The 21,451-nt window shown below is 43.3% G+C and overlaps 1 protein-coding gene across 2 annotated transcripts; it reads left to right on the top strand.

Annotated features, from left to right (window-relative positions):
* The first annotated feature begins 488 nt into the window (after positions 1–488).
* Positions 489–21,451, top strand: mypn (myopalladin). Of its 2 annotated transcripts, XM_083922967.1 has the most exons (20): positions 489–702; positions 2,468–3,562; positions 9,915–10,090; positions 10,183–10,234; positions 10,338–10,746; positions 11,303–11,377; positions 11,457–11,598; positions 12,510–12,626; positions 12,715–13,483; positions 14,201–15,259; positions 15,347–15,479; positions 16,092–16,169; positions 16,932–17,153; positions 17,235–17,384; positions 17,469–17,548; positions 18,331–18,457; positions 18,541–18,748; positions 18,860–19,025; positions 20,063–20,196; positions 20,303–21,451. In XM_083922967.1, the coding sequence occupies exons 2-20, from the start codon at positions 2,469–2,471 to the stop codon at positions 20,479–20,481; spliced, it is 5,370 nt and encodes a 1,789-aa protein (XP_083779093.1). In that variant the 5' UTR covers positions 489–702; position 2,468; the 3' UTR covers positions 20,482–21,451. The 2 variants fall into 2 exon arrangements, with proteins under 2 accessions (XP_083779093.1, XP_083779094.1); XM_083922968.1 differs by lacking the exon at positions 16,092–16,169.

Here is a 21,451-nt window from a genome sequence, read left to right as displayed (position 1 = left end):
AAATGAACATAAGTAACATAAGTAGTAGAGGGAAGTCAGACTTGTTGCAGATGCCAAACCCTCACTTTCTCTCTAACATGCTGCAAAAGATATCCCTGTCAAAACAACTGTGAATAAACTTCCACTTGGCTCAAATACTGTTCCAGAAATCTGTTGCAAATATATTTTTTTCTAAAACCAGTAAAATCCTTGGATTCAGTCACACACTACTGCCAGATGTTACCCGTTTTACAGAGTAGTACACACAACATTAGGGCTTTGAAAATGAAAAAAAAAAAAGCATGATTGCTGTTAGTACCTGGGAGGCTCAACAACGGACTTCTAATTCTGTAGGATGGAGGCCTCTGACGGACCGCTGAAGGAGGAATCCCTTTACAGCATGTCCCCACCGCCTCCGGCCAATGAGCTGGGACACCACCCAGACACATGGGCCAGGCCTCCCCAAAATAACCTGCGGCTACTGCACTGACAAATGTTGCTACTTGTACTGGTGACAGGTTGCCCTAGCTACTCGGCTCCATATTTTCCCGTAAACTCCAAGGTGAACTCTGTGCATTAAAACCGGGAAGGCTGGGCAGCTGCCTGTGTCCAACATTTCCCCAGGTGGCAGCCGCCGGAAGACCGGAATCTCCCTCTTTGAGCACAGGTGCACTCTGAGGATTTACCAGTCCTTCACAGGGGCCAGCTGAGTTTATTCTGAAGGTAAAACACACCAACCCCTAATTTAATTGTTGTTCACAGTGTGCTGTAGATGTCTTCTGGCATCAGCCTCATACCCTGTGTATAGACCCAGAAAATCTCTGACATTGAGCCTCGGACAGGCTTGAGTCTATTTCTGTTTGCATGTTAAATTAAATTATCCTAACCTGCCTGAATGTGCACTGCTCTGTTTAGCCAGGAACCTGTTCATCTGTGTTAACTTACTCAGGATATTACTATTTCTGATCATTATAGATCCGTTTGTGTCATCTGTTTAATGATTGTTGTGGCAGATCAAAATCATGATAACAAGGGCACACAGGATGAGGGGGGCTGCTTTTTTTTGTGTGTGTTGATTTTCTTCATGTAAACTGACCCTTCGCTATTATTAGATATGACTCGGTGGGCTCCGAGCCTGTTTGCAAAGGATTAATGTACACAACAGCTGCAGCTTCAGTTTTGTTGGAAGGGCATCTCTTGATTACGCTGATTTGAGTGTCAGTAGCACATGTGTACCCTATCCCATGTCTGTATTCAATAACTTGTTCGTGCCTAGTGTCAAAAAAGTTGTGCAAAGACTAAACGTCATATAAGTGTTGGTCTGAGGTGAAATCCTGCCTGTGTCCCATCAGATCGGGTCTCAGCGGATGAACCTGATACCCTGTCGAGGCATGAGGGAGGCTGAAATTAGGCTAAAATAAAAACTATTTTTGCCACATATTTTACCCCTGGTTTTGACTACAGTCTCTGTATTCATGTTCTATCTTGGCTCCAAATATTTCACACCTGTAATTATAGTTATATCTAAGAAGCGCATCAGTTTATGTTTGTTATTAGCGCCACAGCTTGTATCAGATATATCTGATAAATATGTGCAGGGATCAAAACAACATTTATTTACTTGACTTCTGAAGATTAGTCGTTCGTCCTTTAGTTACTGTAGTTATTTAAAGTTCTGGGGGGACTTGGGATATCATCAAGTATAAAGTCTGGGAGACTGATTTAGTTTGTTTTCTTTTTTATACCCAAATGAGCTTTATTCTATCTATCTCTCTTGTGCTGTCAGTTATGAAATAGAAAATGTTCCCATATGCTCAGAACTTCCCCCTGCGTGCTCTCAATGTCCTCATTCATCGTTGAAGTAGCAGCTCCACACTTTATACCTGATGAAATCACACATTTGAGTTTTAGCACTCTAGTTTTTGGATTTGGGAGAGAGTTGTTCCTGTTTACTAATATTTTTGGACTGGTTTACACCACGGGTGTAACATGCATGAGTTTTGAAAGGGCATAGTTACCCTTTAAAAGAATGTGTCTTCCGTCCTATTTACTGCTTATTACGGCTGCAAATAACGATTAGTGATTTATCTGTCCATTCGTTTTTCACATAGTTGATGTCTGTAAAATATCAGAAAATTTCCCGGAGCCCAAGAGGACATCTTACTTGTTTGCTTCATGTTCTGAAAACAGTCCAACCCCAGAGATATTTAGTCAAAGAAGATAAAGAAAAGCAGCAAATCTTCCCCTTTAACAATGTGGAACCTGTGCATCTTTGCTTTACTGTCGATCTACTAATACGTTAATCGACTCATACAGTAGTTTCAGTTTTACTAATTGTCATAATGTATGTTTTTAGATTGATGTCAGTGATACAGTGCGTTATGAAAATGAACTGCAGACATCCATCTATAAGTGTAGAGTATTTTTCTACACAAATACTTGAATTGTCTGATGAATATAGCTGAATATCCTGTGACTTTTCCCACAGCATGCAGGAGAACAGTGACCAGCCACCGTCACTGTCTCAGCTCTTAAGAGAAAGCTACCTAGCCGAGGCCAGAGCCCAGCAGCGCCACAGCGAGATGAGCCGCTCGGACGCTTCTTCCTCGCGCCTCAAGATCTACGGGTCCCTCAAAGGCAAGGCTGAGGACTCTGTGGCGCACAGTGACCCCCAGTTCCCAGACCTTTCAGCCTTCCTCAGCCAAGAGGAGCTGGATAAGAGTGTGAACCTGGCATGCCAAGCCATCGGACATGTGCCCCGTGAGGATAGAGCAGAGTTCAAGGCCTCTGTCATACCATTAACCCCCTCCAACATCTCCTCTGCCTCTTCCTCTGAACCCCCATCTGCTCCCTTTACTAACCCCCCTCCTGCCTCCTTTGACGCCCCACCCACTGTGCCCTTCACCCAGCCAGCCCCTGAAATCAAAGAACTGCCAGCAACACACACAACATTCAAATCAGACAGAAAGATGCACAAAGCATCCGCACGGCAGGAAAACATGACCAGGAACACAAAGGACTCCAGTGAGGAGTTCAATGACTTTGACAGGTCGGCGAGGAACGCCCCGTATGGTCCAGAGACCCAGTCCAAGAAGGAGTTCCTCAACAAGGCAGCGGACTTCATTGAGGAGCTCTCCTCTCTTTTCAAGGCCAACAGCTCCAAACGTGTACGACCGAGAGCGTGCAAATCCCACAGGAGTAGGAACCAGAACAAGAGCCAGAGCGACGGGACAATGTATCCCCTTGGCCCAGACAACAGGGAGCGCTCTGCCATGCCTGTGGAGGTGGAAATGGAGAGACACAGTCCTCCAGTTGGCGACCAGCCGGAGGCCCAGCTGGACTCTGGGATTGGGGATGTGGAGTTTCAGGACAGCAGGATTACTGAGGAGCAGCAGTACGACTCTGTTTTCCATGAGCTGGAGGAGGAGGCTGAAAGCTGTGCCCTGACAAATACTCCATACTCAGCAGAGTCTGCGTGTGAGCCTCCTTGTTTCATCCAGAAACTGAAAAGCAGGGAAGTTCCAGAGGGCAGCAACGTCCAATTGGACTGCATTGTGAGAGGACTCCCTGTGCCTGAAGTCCGGTAAGGCAAAGTGCTGATCTTAGTTTATTATGCTGTAAGATGCAGGAAGACTTTCTGCTTCCATGCTCTTTCAAAATGAATCTACATTTGTATCAATACTTGAAAAAGCAGAAAGACCAGTGTGCTGTGAGGTAGCGTCAGTGTACTGAAGGATCTGGATCCATTTGGATTACCTTTCTGTTCTGGGAACATGCTTCAAGATCATGAGTTTAAGATAAGGAATCAGAGCAGGGAATGGTGACATGACATTGGTTTTACTCAGTGATTTGTAAATCAGTTTGTACTTTACTAAAGTATTTCCATCTTGTGCTACTTTGAGCTTCAGAGAGAATTATTGTACTTTTTACTGTTTGTCTGACAGCTTTAGTGACTAGTTACTTTACAAATAAAGATTATACATACAATAACATCATAATATAATCTTATAATATCCATCCTTAAACGCTTGTCCCTATCGAGATCGCAGGGGGGCTGGAGCCGATCCCAGCTGACATTGGGCACGAGGCGGGGTACACCCTGGACAGGACGCCGCAGACAAACCATTTTTTTCACCAATGAACCTAACAAATGCACGTCTTTGGACTGTGGGAGGAAGCCGGAGAACGTGGAGAAAACCCACGCAGACACAGGGAGAACATGCAAACTCCACACAGAAGGGCCCCAGTCGTTATTAAGACCCGGAACCCTCTTGCTGTGAGGCAACAGTGCTAACCACTACTCTACCGTGCCACCCCATCTTATAAGATAAATGCATATTATAGATTTAACTGCCCAAAGGTATATTAAAAGTCAACTAACTAGATATAATTAATGCATACACCCGCCCAGCTAACTGTAAGTCGATGCTTCTGCAGCTGTCAATCATGACGGTTCATAACATTTTTATAGCATGTACTTTGGCTTTTTTCCCATCTGCTAACATGGAGGGGGGCTGAACTTATGAGCTATACTGCAGCCAGCCAACAGGAGGCCATCGAGATGCTTTGGCTTCACTTTTGGGGAGCAGTCATTGATGGCTGTAGGGGAGCTAAAGAGAGGCCTGGGCCTCTGGAGCACACAAAACGGCACATCCTCTGGATTTTCATAGAAGTCAGTTCAAAGGAAACCAAGAAACAGTTATTGTTGTTACAGTCAACTGAGAAGGGGAAGTTTTATTTTTTAAATTAGATAACAGAACCGTAACCATTGTGTCAGAAGATAACATTTAAACAATGTTTTCTTCAGGCTATAGGATTCAAAAATGAACAGGAAGTGTAGAGGCCACAGCTTTGAATGACTTCAGCACATCTGCGCCCACAGGACATCACTAGTTTCTAACACTGCTCTGGTTTGATCTTGGTCCATTCTTCTTCAGTCTCTTCCACAGTTCAGTAACTGTAGTGGGTTTCTTAGCCATCACTTTGTTACCAAGGATTTTCCAGATATTCTTTATGGTGTTTAGATCTGGACTCTGGGCTGGCCATTTGACTGTTTCAATGTTCTTAGCTTCAAGGAACTGCTAAACCTGTTTAACCATTGGGGCATTGTCTTGCATGAACATTGCAGCTGATGGTGAGATAACGGCAGTGCAGGTGTTTCATGTTGCTGAAGGAGATTCACATAAACATTTGCATTCATCCTGCCATGTAGCTGTACAAGAGGCCTAGCTCCTGCTGCAGAAAACATCCCCTGACCATGACATGACATTGCTAAAGTTCAATTTGTTTGGGTTTGATGCAAAACATTATGTTTGGCATTGGACTGGGAATGATTGAACCCAACAAGTGTCTAAAGAAGTCAGTCGAGGAAGTGTCAGAGTCCAGATCTAAACCCCATAGAGAATATCTGGAAAATCCTTGGTAACAAAGTGATGGCTAAGAAACCCACTACAGTTAGTGAACTGTGGAAGAGACTGAAGAAGAATGGACCAAGATCAAACCAGAGCAGTGTGAGAAACTAGTGATGTCCTGTGTCCTGAGCAGATGTGCTGAAGTCATTCAAAGCTGTGGCCTCTACACTTCCTGTTCATTTTTGAATCCTATAGAAGAAAACAGTGTTGAAATCCTCTCTTCTGACACAATGGTTACTATTCTCAAAATTTGCTCACTGTTCTTTTTTTTCACAAAATAAAGGATATTTTTTAAGTGCCTTGGTTATTTAAAAAACATGCTAGTACTGCAGTGGTATATTGTTTAAAATTCTGACCAATAAAATCCAACAGTATTTCATAATAAATCAGGTTTTAATACTTTGTTCTCTAATTGTGTCTCTAAGAAAATCAAAAATCCAGTATCAGTCAGACTTGAATACATTGTATAAAGATGGAGCCGTGCAATATTGAATAATGACTTAGTGTTTTGAGAGGTGTCAGTTAGGATGACTGGTGGTTCTTATGGGAGATCCAGACAGAAGTGACATGTGATGATAGCCAACAGCTGATTCTGAATTGTGTGTGTGTGTGTGTGTGTGTGTGTGTGTGTGTGTGTGTGTGTGTGTGTGTGTGTGTGTGTGTGTGTGTGTGTGTGTGTGTGTGTGTGTGTGTGTGTGTGTGTGTGTGTGTGTGTGTGTGTGTGTGTGTGTGTGTGTGTGTGTGTGTGTGTGTGTGTATTCCTGTGCGCAGACATATCCAAACAGTTTTCATTGATATTGATTTGTGTGTGTGTGTACACAGTAGGTGTAGGTGTGTGTTTGTTGGTGGTCCGGATTATGTCTGGGCTATGATAAGGGTGCCTTCCTAATTACTGACAACGTGCATTCAGTTAACTGCCTTTGATATCAGAGTAAAGCAGAATACATTTTTAGAACTAACGTGATGACATATTTACACTCTTTTTAATGCTTGTCTTCTGCTTTTAATGGTGGTTTTGTTAGACATGTGTTAAACCCTGGGTGGACTTGCACTTCTTGGACAACAAAGCCTGGGACTGAAGTGAGTGAGTGAAGCTCAGACTATAGGGGGCATGGGCTTGTTAGTCCTACTGAACATTGTTGAGCCACTAACATAAACGTGTCCGGGGAGAATGTAGCTCTCTGCCATTTTTAGACTGGACTGGCACTGTGAGCTGGAGCTGCGTCTGATAATGGAACCTACTGAGCTCTTAACAGAAGCCTGAAGAGTTTGGTAAGATGATTTATACAGATATTGCTCAACCTTTTCTTTATGTGGTTTGTTTTTGGGTCTCAGTGTCTTAAACAGAAGTCTGAAGATTTCAGTCCTGTTTCATTAGTTTCTCATTTAAAAAAAAAATATACTTCCTTGACATTGTGTTCAAACTTGACAGATTGTGTTACCATAAAGCCCTTTTTATGACTTAAGGGTGATGTTTGTGCTTGTTTGTCCTGCCCCTGCAGCTACTGGGTTAGTGGCCGTGACTTACAGGAGTTAAAATAGAGTTGTTAGATTCATATTTCCCATCAGTTTGCAACGGTGCACTGGTGCGTCAGGGTATAGCATTGTGCGTATACTCAGTCTATGTTTAGCATTATGCGTATGTGACTGGGTCTGCCAGTCAGAGCTCCCAGGCTCCAGAGGGAATCTCCTCTCTGGTTCTGAAGTCCAGAGGGAAAATAGCCCTGACAGGTGCAGCGAGCGGGGTCTTTGCCTCGAAGATCAGCCAGCTCCTCTACTACTCATGCTTTCAATTTAGACCCTTACTCAGTAGAAATGACATAGCCTCGCCTCGAGCAGAATGACAGGACATTCCTGCTTGTGTTTCGGGGACAGAACTTCAGTGTGGCTTTGTGTTTTCAATAGAAACTCCACAGGTTTCATTTTTAAATAAGTCTAAAATACATTCTCTCCATTGATAGTTGAGCAATGGGGAGCTCATTTTGTGCTTTCAAAGTCTGGAGTTTGGGACATCTTTGTGTGCATTATGGTCATTATGTATTTTAAAAAGTGTTATGTGATCCACAAGCGTGGTGAAAGCACTGGATATGAGGGTAACACATCACCTCATTCCTGTATGTTTATTGGCTGGATTTTAGAAACCTGCAAGACCTCATCTGCTCAAAATAGATTGACGTTGAGGCTGCTGCATATGTTGCTGGTCAGGGCAAGGAAGATTGTAGCTTTACTCTTATAGTTTTACAATGCATAAATAGACTGTTGCCAACTGAAACGTAAATGTACTGGATGTTACTGAGCAGGACTAATGTCTGGTCTGTAATATTAGCCTGTATATTCAATCTGTATATTAGAAAAACATCTTATGGGACGCTGACCTGATGTAACCTGGTTTTAGTCCAGCTAGAGACCTTTAATGCATGTCATCCCCCATCTTTCCCCTGATTAATAAAGGAGAAAAAACAGATTTGATGATAAAGTACCTACATTTAACACTGCACTCTATGTGCCTTTAGATTTTTTGTGCTCCTTGTCTTCATAACATCACTTAAAGCAGCCTCTAAACTGGCACACAGGCGTTGCTTCTTGTTTTCCAGGGAAAGGGATATGTCTTGCTCATCAAAACATTTTTCTCTAGGTCTGCATAACTCTAGTGAATGGCACCAAGCCAGAGGCACTATTAGGGAACTGGGAAAGATAGCACACGGGCACAGCCTCATAGAAAAGGTGTCAGTGTCAGAGTCCCATTCAGCGCTAACACAAACCGTGAACATAGAAGTGGATTACTTGCTGAAAACCACTCAAGTAAAGTTCCAGGTGACAAATCAGGAGTCACTCAGGTTTGATCGAGAATGAATAGGTGTGAGTCATATACTTTGGCTTTAAGTTAACAGATCTTAACCCAAGTGAACCCTAATCTAATTATGGAATATGTTTGGAAGAACGATGTCCATCCCTCTGTCAGAGCTCCATGGACACTTATTGTTGTTTTTTTCTTTGTTAATTTATTACCTACTTGTACATATGATCAGGATGAACATGCCAATGTGACATCCTGAAGTAACCATTTAATACAAATACACACTACAGACCAATTCATGTCCAGTTGCAAGCTCACTATGATTGCCCAGTACTCATACTTTTCCACCTCTGACCGACATGTGTGGAGTGTGTATCTGAAAACACATCAAACCATTATAGTAACCCCCACCCTTTAAAAAAGTATTTAAAAATTTCTCCTCGGTGCAGCCTGGGCGTCATTCTGGACTTGACCATTTCTTTCACACGTTAAATCAATCACCAAATCTGCATAATACCATTTAAAAACCATCTCCAGACTCTTGCCATCACTCACAGACTCTATGGCAGAGACCCTCATCCATGCGTTCATCACCTCACATCTCGATTACTGCTATGAAGTTCTGTTCGGGGTACCCATCAAAGCCCTGGACAGGCTCCAGTACAGAACTTAGCTGTCATGGTTCTTTCCGGCACCACGCCCTGACAGCACATCACCCACCCTCATCCAACACCACTGGCTCCCAGTCAAGTACTGCATCTCCTACAAAATCCTCCTCTGCACTTGCAAATCACTTCATGCACACACACCCCAGTACTTAACAGACATCCTCCACCCCTACACCTGCTCACCACCCTCACACCAACCAACCTGCGGTCTTTCAGGGACAGAGCCTTCAGTGTAGCTGCGCCAGTCTTTGAGCAGCGCCCATCCTCTGGAGCTCCCTCCCAGCAGAAATCTGTAATGCCACATCCACGGATATATTAAAAAAACCTCAAACCCCTTCTGTTTACTACAGCTAACGGACTCTGTCAAATCCTGTTATTCCCGGCAAACATTGCCACAGATATGGGATTTTAGAGAGCAATACTGATTTTTGAAGGGGGGAATTCACAAACTACCGATATGTTGGCTGAGATGTGCGCTGATTTTATGACTCCTGTTCAGCATCAGTCAATTGCTCGCAAATTTTAATTTAGAATAAATACAAATAATTAAGTTTTGTTTGTTCAGTATCATTCAATTGTTGCCCATTTAAATAAAAGGAAATAACTATGACACCATTTCTAAAGCAACCCATGTTTTCTGCATGATATGCATTCTGTTAAAAAAAAAGTTTCATATTTTTATATCAGTGGTATCAGCGTATATGTTTTTCGAAACCAATAGATATCGGTATCGGTGTGATAGGCTATTATTGTTATTATTAAACTGTGTGTAACCTTAAGGTCTAACCCATGTTGAATTCATTTATTTCCTCATAAAACATTTGCTTAGCTGACCTTTTTTAAAATATATATTTCAAATCATACATTGTTTACAGTACATTCATGCTTACCCATTAAATCATCACTTCATAGCACTACTAGTGGTCAAACGCTCCATAGGGTACCTTGCACATCAAACATGCTTTTAATAATAACAGAAGTTCTATAAAACAGAAGCACTGGAAGAAGCTTACAATGCTAAGTTGTACTGAGCGGTTTGCTGTATATGTTTAATTACAGGTGGTTTTGTGAGGGCAAAGAGCTGGAGAACAGCCCTGACATTCAGATCATCACCAACGGAGAGCTGCACAGTCTGATCATTGCAGAAGCCTTCGAGGAAGACACCGGACGTTACTCTTGCTTTGCATCTAATTTCTATGGCACTGACTCAACGTCAGCTGAGATCTATGTCGAAGGTGATTCTTGTGTTTCTTTGTTGTTGACACTTTTACAGTTAAGTTAAAAACTGTTTGTGATGCAGTCTGTGCTCGTTTGTTCAAACCGACAGGTGCCTCCTCTACGGATTCTGAGGGTGAACAGCCCATTGAACATGTAGCCCAGTGAGTTTTTACCGTATTGTCATTAAGACCCACATAAAAAAAAACATGTGAATCTTTATCTTCCATATTGCAACCCAAAACGAGACCTTTATTTTCTTCCAAGCCAAAGTCTCCCTGCAGAAGAGGAAGACTCTCCGTCATCCCAACATGCAGCAGCCACTGAGGAGCCAGCAGAGCAGTACTCCTCTCCGCCAACTAACCAAATAATCCCAGAACCTCTTCAACCAGTCTGGACATCAGCCTCCATACATCCAGTCCCAGAGCCCTCTAAAACCTCTGTGGCATCCACAGAACACCCTGCTCAGGAGGAGGCAACAGACTCACCTGTGCAGGTGTTTCCCACTTTGTCGCCTGGAGATACAGAACTTTCAGAAGCCCAGGAGGGGTCAACATCTGTCACATCCACACCACCATCAGTGAAAACAGCTGCAGTGATAGTTACATCACTGCCCTCAGTGGTCTCCTCTGTGCTGCCTGACCTCTCAACTCCAGCAAAACCACCCCAACCTGAGGTAGAAAAGCTGAAACACTTCCTTCCACTATTGTTCAATCATTAGTTTTGTATATTTGAAATGCCCCATATTGTAAAAAGAGAGGTTTTCATGTTTTATTAACTAATTATAAAGTAGATTGAGGTGCTATGTAAATACTGCGATCATCATTTCAGTATCAAAACACTCAATCCTCAGAGAAAAAAAAAAATCAGAAACTGTGCCTTTAAACGAGCCGTCAGGACTTCTGTACATTTGTGATGTCAGTTGTGATATATAGGTAGAAAGTGCTGCTACAGTACTGTTACAGTCATTCCCTGGCTCCAATGATGGTGCAGACACACAGAGTTCAGATATGGAAGACCCGGAAACGCGGGGGAGGGGAGTCTTGAGACAAGCGCTAAAACGGAGCATTTCAGACAGAGGGTGAATACAGGTATATACAAGATTAGAATGAACATTAAAACATGTTCACATGTTCAGGCAAAAACCCAAAATACAAGTGTGAACCTGAAATTGAGCAGAATATGGGACCTTTAGTCAACATGTTGTGTTTTTTTTTTTTTTCAATCTTCAGAGTCAAACCTCCAACCACAACTATCCACAAGGGTTGAACGGTCAACCTATCATGGCTGCCCCTGTATTCACAAAGGTAAAATAACACTCAAAAGAATGTATACTGCTACCATCTATTATGTGTTTAAGACACACACACTGTCTTGTGCCACCAGGGCCTGCAGGACCTCCTTGCATCAGAAGGTCAGCTGGTGGTGCTAGAGTGCCGTGTGAAAGGGGTGCCGTCACCTCATGTGGACTGGTACAGAGAGGGGAAAATCATCCAGGACTCTCCTGATTATAGGATACTGCAGAAAAGTAAGATCTGCTGCTGCTACCCAACTGCTGTGGTATTACTGAAAGTGCAAAGTTGCTTTATGTATTTTGGAGAGTGGTGCGTCTTCAGAACATATGCTGCTGCCAGATTTGACCTTGTTTCATAAAGAATAGTAGTGTGTTTGGAAAGATTAATTCATTAAGACTTATTTGAATCTTAAGTACAGTAAGTCAATTTAATTTAGTTTATTCCAAAATATATTTCTGTAATTTCACAGTTTCATCCCACAGTCTCACATTTTCTCAAAAGCTGGGGCGTGAAGTCCTTAAAACAATCGTATTGATTATATAAAATTTTTACATACATACATCTATACTGTTTAAATCCTGTACATGGTATCATCTTATAAAACACAGTGTAGGATTCAGCAGCAAATAGATTTCTTGAGATCAGAGAGGTGTTAATCATTCTCAAACCATAACGTTTCATAATCATTTTGGTGCTTGTTTCCGTCTAAAAGCATCTCCGGCGGAATCAGGTACATGTTAAATCATCATCTGTCAAAAACACAAGTGTTGATCTCAAAGCAGCTTCCTGTCTGTATATGATGCTATACAACGTGTGTACATATTAATCTGCTCAAGTGTTTAGAATCCTTAGCTACGGCTTCTGCTCTTCTTCTGTACATAAGCCAGGGCTGCTTTTCCCTGAATCTGGACCATATAAGGTAGTCTCATCCTGCGTCAAACCACCATGGCAGATCGCTTTAACCTGCCTTAGCTGCAGAAAGACTTTCAGCCCCAGTGACACAAAGAAACCTCACTGCTGGGCATCTCAAACACAAGTCATGCATCTTTCCTCAGTGTGTTAAGACTCTCTGTCTGAGAGGTTAATATTATGCAGTCATATCAAACCGACTTGATAATGTGAGTATTTTTTTTTTTACCTCTAGAGGAAATATGCACTCTGGTCATTGCTGAGTTCTTTCCTGAAGATTCGGGGATGTTTACTTGTACAGCAAGCAACACGTATGGAACTGTGTCCAGCGCTGCTGCACTGAGGGTCAACGGTAACACTTCTGTTTCACTGTCAGTTGTTGTGTATTCTTATGAATGTTCATGAACAATATTGACACCCATCTCTATGATTCTCATCAGGGAATGGCAGCAATGGCAACCATGTGAGGCCTTTCAGCAGTTTGACGACCAATCGAGTCCAAGAACCGTTGTCAGCTCCCACTGTGAACCCTCAACCTGAGGTTACTGTGACCAACAGCATCAAGCCCTGCTCCAGCACAATTCATCTTGACCCACTTGTCTCAAGCACCTTACGCCTGGACCCCTTGAGCACCAGCACCCTGCGTCTGGACCCCATAGGCTCCAGCATGTTGCGTCCGGACCCCCTCCGCACCAGTGTACCCGGTCTGGAACCCTCCAGCCTAAGCAGCAGCTTCTGTCTCAACTCTCGCAGCACCAGCACTCCGACCTTAGATCCTCTCACCCTCCACCAAAACCCTCCTGGATCCAATGGAGCATGTTCAGAACCACAGAGCTGCGCACAGGTGCTCTCATACCCAAAACCCTTCACTTCTCAATTTGAGGTTGAGACTTCAGCCGGGCAGGAAGGGTCCAAACCTTCAGTGACATTGCCCGACACAAGCTCCAAAGATAAGGGGACCCCAAACCATCAGAATGGGAGCCTCATTGTGGTGCCCCTTCCTGATCCCCCTCCTAACTCCTGCCTAAAGACGGGCACCCAGACGAACCACAAAGTCTCACGCTCCAGCTCCAGAGTCGGCCTGCGTGTGCACTTCAAACTGCCCGAGGATGAAGAGAGTGAACAAAGTGACGCATCCAGTCAGATTGATGAAGACCCCAACATGTCAGCCAACAAAGAACCACCACCAGTGCTGGCTAAACCCAAACTGTGAGTTGAGCAAATACAAAAAAACAAATACAAGCAGATGAGTCTCGGAAATTTCACAACTATGTCTGTACTATGTCTCTAAGACTGTAAGAACAGTCTGCAACAGTCGAGTAAATGTTGTAGACGGGTTAGCTAAGTTGTGAGATAGATGGGCTGTATTGAGAGGCGGGAGGTTCCTCCTCATCTGGCTCAACTTGCAGCTGCAATCAGTTGCATTTCATAAATGAATGCATGCAGTCTTCAAATGTGGACCTTCCAGCTTTCTAAAACAAAGGATGGCGTTTTCTATTTGTAAGTGTACCTCTCGGCATATATGTTCGTCTGATATTTATAATGTTATAAATTAAATCTGGTATAGTTTGATGAGCTGTTTACGGTTGTTTTTGTACATTATAGGCCTTAAATACAAAGATAAATATGATCATTTGTCTTGTGTTGTTTAGTTAAACGAGCTTTGCAGTGATGTGATGATGAATAAAAGAGAGGATCCTGTTTAGAATGAAAGCTGAAAGTGTCTAAAGCTCAGACGGTGTTTTGTTTGTAGGCTACTTGTTGGTGGCCCATAAAAGGGCAGAGTATTCTTCATGCTCATTCCTGCTGGGGTTTACAGCATGGACTTAATTTATGAGCGCAGTGCACTGAGGCGCTTTCATTTTCACCATGTATAGTGTCATTTTTCTGGTAGTTCTTTCATTTCGGTTTTGCTTTGTTCAACAGGGACCCGGCCCAGCTCCAGCTTCTTCACAACCAGGTCCTCATGGAGCAGCAGCAGGAGACAGAACCTCAGACCCCCACCCAGCCTCCATCGCACCCCCAATCCCAAACCCAGATCCAGCCTGAGGTCAAAAGCTCCAACGAAGGTCCTCTGTGGTCACCCAGAACGCCTAATCTGCCGCCTTTCCAGCAATACCTTCACACCATGCTGCCCCACTCTGCACCTCCACTGACCACCGCTCCCCCTGCTCCCTCTCTGAGCTCTGCCCCAGCACTCAACACCACCTTTTCACCTCTTCTCAACACTTCTCCCTTGAGCCCCCCTCCTTCGATTCCTCAACCAAAGACTTCCTCCCGAGTGACCTCCCCTCCACCTGCCCCACAGCTGAAAACACCATCTCTTCTCAGTGTAGCTTCTGTAACCCAGATGAACACCATCCATGCCTCCCACCTCAACCTGGCCCCTGCTGCCCTTGCCAAAACTGCACCTGCACCACAATTTTTCTCTCCTCCTGCACCAAAGTTTAGTACAACCCTTAAAGATCCAACATTGGACTCACAGATCATATCTCCTGCTCTGCTACTGAGAAGCACCCACGCCTCCCTTATGAACCTCACTGCCACCTCCCACACCTTCAGCTACGCCCGGCCTAAAGAGTTCATAGCTGCTCAGGCCTTCTCGCCAGTCAGGAGTCCTTCCCCGACAGAATCGCCAGTCCCTCTGCTCCAAGAGCTGGCCGCCGAGCTCAACTCCTCTGCAGCCAGCTCCCCTACTTTCCCGCCTTTCTCCCCACCACCCAGGATCTTCCCCACGAGGGTACTCATGTCTCCCACCAGCCCTCCTTTCCTCGTGTCCTCGCCCACACCGGCGTCGGCACCATTCCTGAACAGCGCGTTCGCCATACGAGCCCAGTCGCCTCCCCAAGCATCCTCTCCCACCTCCAGCAGCTCGACCCCCAGCCCCATTCAAAACCCTGCGGCGTTCCTGAGCTCCGTCCTGCCGTCCCTGAGCCTGAGTCAGCCCACCAACTCAATGGGCCTGCCCAAGGGAGCTCCTTTAGGGTACGCCTTCTCCGCCGGACCCCAATGCTCATGAGATTGGTGAACTGTCACATGCTCTAATAGGTTTTTTTTTCTTCTCTTTTTCAGGCTAAAAAAGAATGTACCAAAGACGCGTGCCCTGTCAATTGAAGACATTCGCGAAAGCAAAGAAATTCTCCTCCATGACATCGAGAAAAAGCTTCGATTTAAAGACGATACGCCACATTTTGCACATCAACAGGTATCAAGTTCCAGCTCTGCAGCTCCAATCGATTTCTCCTTTTGTTGACTGCTTCAATTACAGTGATGTAGGGGTGAATAAGTATAAAAACGCAAAACTACTATTTGCATAAACATAAAGTATCTTCACAACATTGAGTTCAGCCCAAAAATGTGCGTCCACTGGATTCTTTAAAAAATAAAGTTCAGGCTCCATTACATCCCTGCACAGTTAGATATTACTATTGTGTGAATATTAATGTTGTTGATGATGATGATGATGATTAACATGTAGGTTTGCGATCACACATTTTTAACTAACCAACTTTTGCAATCTAGTTTTTTTTTCTCACTTGTCTCCAGGTTTCATTATGAGATGTATACATGCGTAGATATCTAAAAAAAAAAAAAAATACAAATATTAAAAGTTAGATGTTTTGAATCTCTCAGATTGACTCAGAGGCAATGAGGAACTCGCTTCAGCTCAGCAGAGCATCAGCCACGTTCCCTCCCCAGTCATTCACTGTCTTGTGTCCATGTAGTGTAACAACATACGCACGCTATTAACAATTAGCTTGTGTGTTATTCCATCAGTATTTGTTGGTGTTCATCATCCATCCCTATCCTCTCATAGAAGCCGAGTAATGAGGGGAAAACAGCGAGCAGACCCCTTGGACCAAACATTCCTGCTACTGTCATTAACTATGATGAGGTACAAGGATCTTTCTGTCCCAAGCACTGCTTTGCTCGAGGCTGTATGGGTTACTGAAATGTTTCAGGACAAGATTACAAAATGTTTAAATACTCTAATCAAGCATTCGAGCTCGGGTACTAATACACAGCCTGCATTCAATCTGCTAACGAAAGGTAACGACTACTGTTGTGTAGTGCTGTATTCTACGGTTTTCAACTAATTTGACATTTTCCCCACTGAAGTTTGAAGCCCTTTTCTTCTGTTTGCATTTCAGAATTTCCCAAAAGGCCGACATGACGTAGTCCTTCTAGTTCGCAACACTTTTTTAAAAAGTTATTTTTTTAACTCAACTTACAAAGCTGCATATTGTCCTTACATTTCACTACCTTTGTAAGTCTCAACATGCTAGTTTTGTCTTTCACCTCTACAGTTCAACTTCCTCTGTTCTCCGTTTTATCTTCAGCCTTATTTTGTTTGGTTGGATGAGCAAAATGTTTTACCAACCCGGGGTGACACTTTCAGACAGATGACCCTGCATGATACTCCTCATCATGTGGTTTAAAGTCACAATCTGTACCTTTTTTCTTTAGGGATCTGAGTTATAGATTGTTACTTTAATACCGCGGTTGCTACAGGATAAACAGATGCACGTTGACTCATGTTCCTGATTATGGCATACCTCTCCGAGAGCATTTGTTGCTTATCTTAGTGTGTAAAGTCAGATGTAATGCAACGTTGACTGTGGTGATTACTTTTATGTGGTGGTTTCCCTTTTTCCAGGAGTACAAAGTGTCCAATTTTGAGCAGAGACTAATGAGCGAGATCGAATTCCGTTTGGAGCGGACGCCGGTGGAGGAGTCGGATGACGAGGTGCAGCATGATGATGTCCCTACGGGAAAATGCATCGCGCCCATATTTGACAAGAAACTGAAGAACTACAGAGCTATGGAAGGCGTGCCCGTCACTTTCTCGTGTAAAGTGGTGGGAATCCCTTTTCCAAAGGTGAGAAGTCAACAACTGTGAATGACAGCATGATCGGTCACTTTCATCCTTTACATTTACATTTATTCTCCATATCATCAGGTTTACTGGTTCAAGGATGGCAAGCAGATCTTGAGGAAGAACATCCATTACAGGAAGATAAGAGAGGGGGACGGGACCTGCGCTTTGCACATAGAGTCCACGACCAATGACGACGATGGCAACTACACTATCATGGCAGCTAATCCACAGGTGATACTTCGCACTTCCTGTTCCTGTTGACAGCACCTTCTCTCCAGCTGCAAAATCTGATATTTCAAATGTAATGGCCACCAGGGACGAATGAGCTGCTCGGGTCATCTGATAATCCAAACGGGACCTCCCCGACACCGACTGACACCTATTCACTCTCAGAGGTGAGCAGGCGTGAAAAAGCTCTCTGCAACACGAGGAACCAGCCAGTTATTTATTTCCTCCCTGACAATAATAATATTTTGTGATCATGTGTATCTAACTAAAATGAAAAGAGTTTTCTGTCTGTCCGTATGTCCTGTCTTTTCACAACAACCTTTCATCCGATCGACTTCACACTTGGTGGGTGTCTTGTTCAGGACTCAGGGAAGTGCAGTGTCAATATTCATTAGTACTGAATTATATACACACTACGTAATATATTGAGAGGGGACCCGCTTACTGTTACACCGCCTAACTGCACCCTGGGGACAGTTTGCTCTCTGTTGCTTTCCACCAGTACATTCAAGAACCACAAGGAACCAGAGTTGCTACATTGAAGTAAACTCAAACATTTCAAGAATCAACTAAGCAACTTTGAACATAAGTGCTTTCCAGAAATAGCCGGCTCCCAAATAGCTAGCTATTATCAAATTATGCGCTTACTGTAGCATTGCTCGGGGACACAACTATGTCAGGTCAAGTGTATTGCTCAGGACCCAAGGAAGCGCAGTGTCGAGCAAGACAACCATCTAGTGCAAGGCGATGGGACGAGAGGTTGTCGAGAAACTTGGACACAAACATCAGTACCACAGGCCAAGCAGTCGTCCATTACGAACAGGCACACTTTGAACCGACCCTGCACAAGTCTATACTAAAAACTAAAATACACCATGATAAAGACATACATGGATTAATGTCTAGGTGTGCGTTTGTGCCCCATAACACCTCTGCTCACATTTTACAGGGTACGAGCCCGCATACAGGAAGTTGAAGGTGAGCAAATCCAGGAGCGCTTTTTTCGGCCTCACTTCCTCCAAGCTCCAGGGGACATGCTGGCTCACGAGGGAAGACTGTGTAGACTAGACTGTAAGGTAGGCCGCCGCCTCTGGCATTTAATCCAAAAATATAGTATTTTTGCCTCACTTTACTTTTTCAATGTTTTTTTGTCTTCCAGGTGAGCGGCCTCCCCATCCCAGAGCTCATGTGGTTGGTCAATGGGAGGCCAATCTATTCAGACCTTTACCACAAGATGCTGGTGCGGGAGAATGGCGTTCATTCCCTGGTCATCGATCCTCTGACGCAGAATGACGCCGGCACGTACACGTGCATTGCAAGCAACAAAGCAGGGCAGAGCTCTTTTGGTCTAGAGCTGAAAGTTGTGGGTAAGGATTGAATACAATCAATGAAGAGGAATGAATTACTCCGTGTGATGAGAGCATGATGTTCTTGACCATGTTTGGAAGTTTCAGTGATCTAAGTCATGTCCACTTTAGAGAGAGAGATGAAGCATCCGCCCAAGTTCGTGGAGAAGCTGCAGAACATGGGGATACCCGAGGGGACACCTGTCAGGCTGGAGTGTCGGGTGGTGGGTATGCCCTCTCCACGCATCTTCTGGAAGAAAGACAATGACACCATTCCTAGAACTAAGGACAGGATCAGGTTGGTAGGAGTTCTGAGCCTCTCCGTGCAACTGTTTCAGTTCCATGCATTAGGGCTGCTCGATCACCATCACAATTATTTCGGTCAGTATTGAGATCACAATTACACACTGACTTTGGGAAAATGCCTTTATGGAATTTTAGCCCTTTTGACAATAGATTTTCTTGAGCTTGAAATACACTTCAACTGAAAAAAACTCAATAAATGTGAATAATGACAAATAAACAATATATCAATTTAAGTAAATACAATAATTAAAAAAAATACATATATATATTTAAAATAAATTAGATATAAATAAAGACGATCAACTGCCTTTTTTGAACAGTGGACTTTGAATGTTAAATAAAATGTCACTGAAAAAAGTCAAATAAAAAGTAAATAAATAAATATAATATATATTTATATATATATATATATATATATATATATACAGTAAATATACAGTATATTTATAGATATATATCTATAAATATATAGGGAGGCACGGTGGTCTCACAGCAAGAGGGTTCCTGGTTTGAATCCTGGCTGGGACTCTTCTGTGTGAAGTTTGCATGTTCTCCCCGTGTCTGCGTGGGTTTTCTCCGGGTTCTCCAGCTTCCTCCCACAATCCAAAGACATGCAGGTGTTAGGGTCATTGCCCGTGGGTGTGAATGTGAGTGTGAATGGTTGTCTGTCTCTGTTTGTCTCTATGTGCCCCCGCGACCCTAAAATAATAAATAAATAATGTATAAATAAGCAAAATGTTGTAGTGCAACATTTTGGAAATTACTAAACATATATTGAACATTTTGGTGAACTATATTCAACATATTCCAGTCAGTAGTCCAGTGAAAACAGGTATCAGTGCACCGCTGTAACAGAAAGTGGTGCGCTGGATTTATAACGCAAGACAAGAGCATCATCAGCTTGTTTTCATAATCCTTAGAAGCCAAAATTGAGAAATAACATTTCCTTAGTCGCTCAGCCCTACCATGTATTGCAACTTAATAGTTTTAAAAATGTCAACTGAATCCCCAATGATCTGTTTATTTCAGCATGACCCAGGATGCAACAGGATATGTGTGCCTCCTTATCCAGCCAACAACAAAAGATGACGCTGGCTGGTACACCGTGTCAGCTAAAAACGAGGCTGGAATTGTATCCTGCACCTGCAGGCTTGATATATATGGTGAATATACTGTATAGCTGTGTGACTATCAGCTTTATTAAGAGATGTGCCACGTGTTTAGCTTGTCACTCTAAGTAGTAATACTAGCTATCTGCTGCGCCTTCAGCACAGTGGCATCAGAGCATCCCTGCACCCATGAAAAAGGCTCCACGCACAGGCAGCCGCTATGCAGCTCTGACAGGACAGGGGCTCGACATCAAGTCAACTTTCTCCACGTCGGAGACCAACCCCATCCTGTTCTCCAGCTCCCCTCCCGAGGCCGTGCTGGAGAGTGAGGAGCTGTGACACTGCAGCATGGTGACCCGAGGGTCCGTAGAGGGCTCAAAGGAGAATGATGTTCCGAGCAGATTTTCATGTGATTTGTGTGGTGCATTTGAAGTGATACACTCAGAGTAGAATGACAAAGAATCATTGTGTTAAAGCTATCACCACTGATAGCAGGTTTGCCACCATTCCTATTTACTCAAGTCATGAAGAGTGTTTCGGAAACAGGAAAACAGATTTGCAAAGTCTTAGCTCATGAGCCATCAGTGGAGTTGAAGAGTGTTCTAGTGTTTTCTACATCATATTTAGCTATGATAGTGAATGTTGGTGGTAACATCTGTCCTTAATTGTTAGTCCTGTGGTACAAGCACCACTTGTTTTTATTCATATATTCCTGTACGTTTAGTCCTAGTTTCTTTCAAAGGTTATATAAAAAGTAGTTTTAAGTTATTGTTCATTAATACCCAGAGATAGTTTAGATTATATGAATAGACATTTGAATGTGCAATTTGGAGCACTAAGGTGGGATTCTTTCTACATTTACCTAAATCATTTCTTGACGTTCATCACTGGTTCACATTTTTGCACCATGTTTTTTTCATGTGCATGCATGCCGGTGGCTGGTTAAGATGCAATATTAGATACAATAATAATTATATGTTAGGTTAACAATTAAGGGTTAGTAGTTGGTTTCAGGTGATTCAATTCATCAAAGGTTTATAGATCTACAGTTTGAGATGTATTATCAGAGGAATGAGTCAGACTCTAAAAGCTCTTTGTTTCATGTTGTGACTGTTGCTTCAAAATGACACCAACAAGTCAAATGTATCCTACAGAGGTTATTATTGTGCCTTGACTGACATCAATTTAAGGCGGTTTGAAAACATATTGCAGAAAAGTTGGAAAACACATACTCCACAACTGATGTAAAATTACACATTGTAAAAAGGTTTTTGTCCTTTTCAGAATAAAGTTATATTTATTCAACTGA

Source organism: Echiichthys vipera (assembly GCF_963691815.1).
Source record: "Echiichthys vipera genome assembly, chromosome: 11".
NCBI lineage: Eukaryota > Metazoa > Chordata > Actinopteri > Perciformes > Trachinidae > Echiichthys > Echiichthys vipera.
The sequence above is the reverse complement of the archived record's forward strand: the minus strand, read 5'-3'. Positions and strand labels throughout refer to the sequence as shown.

What these genes read in the sequence shown, in the direction of transcription:
- mypn (XM_083922967.1), top strand. Translation starts at nt 2,469, where the DNA reads ATGCAGGAGAACAGTGACCAGCCACCGTCACTGTCTCAGCTCTTAAGA. An exon ending in CTGCCCCTGTATTCACAAAG is followed by an intron (nt 11,378 to 11,456) that starts GTAAAATAACAC and finishes TTGTGCCACCAG; the next exon opens with GGCCTGCAGGACCTCCTTGC. An exon ending in TGCTGCACTGAGGGTCAACG is followed by an intron (nt 12,627 to 12,714) that starts GTAACACTTCTG and finishes GATTCTCATCAG; the next exon opens with GGAATGGCAGCAATGGCAAC.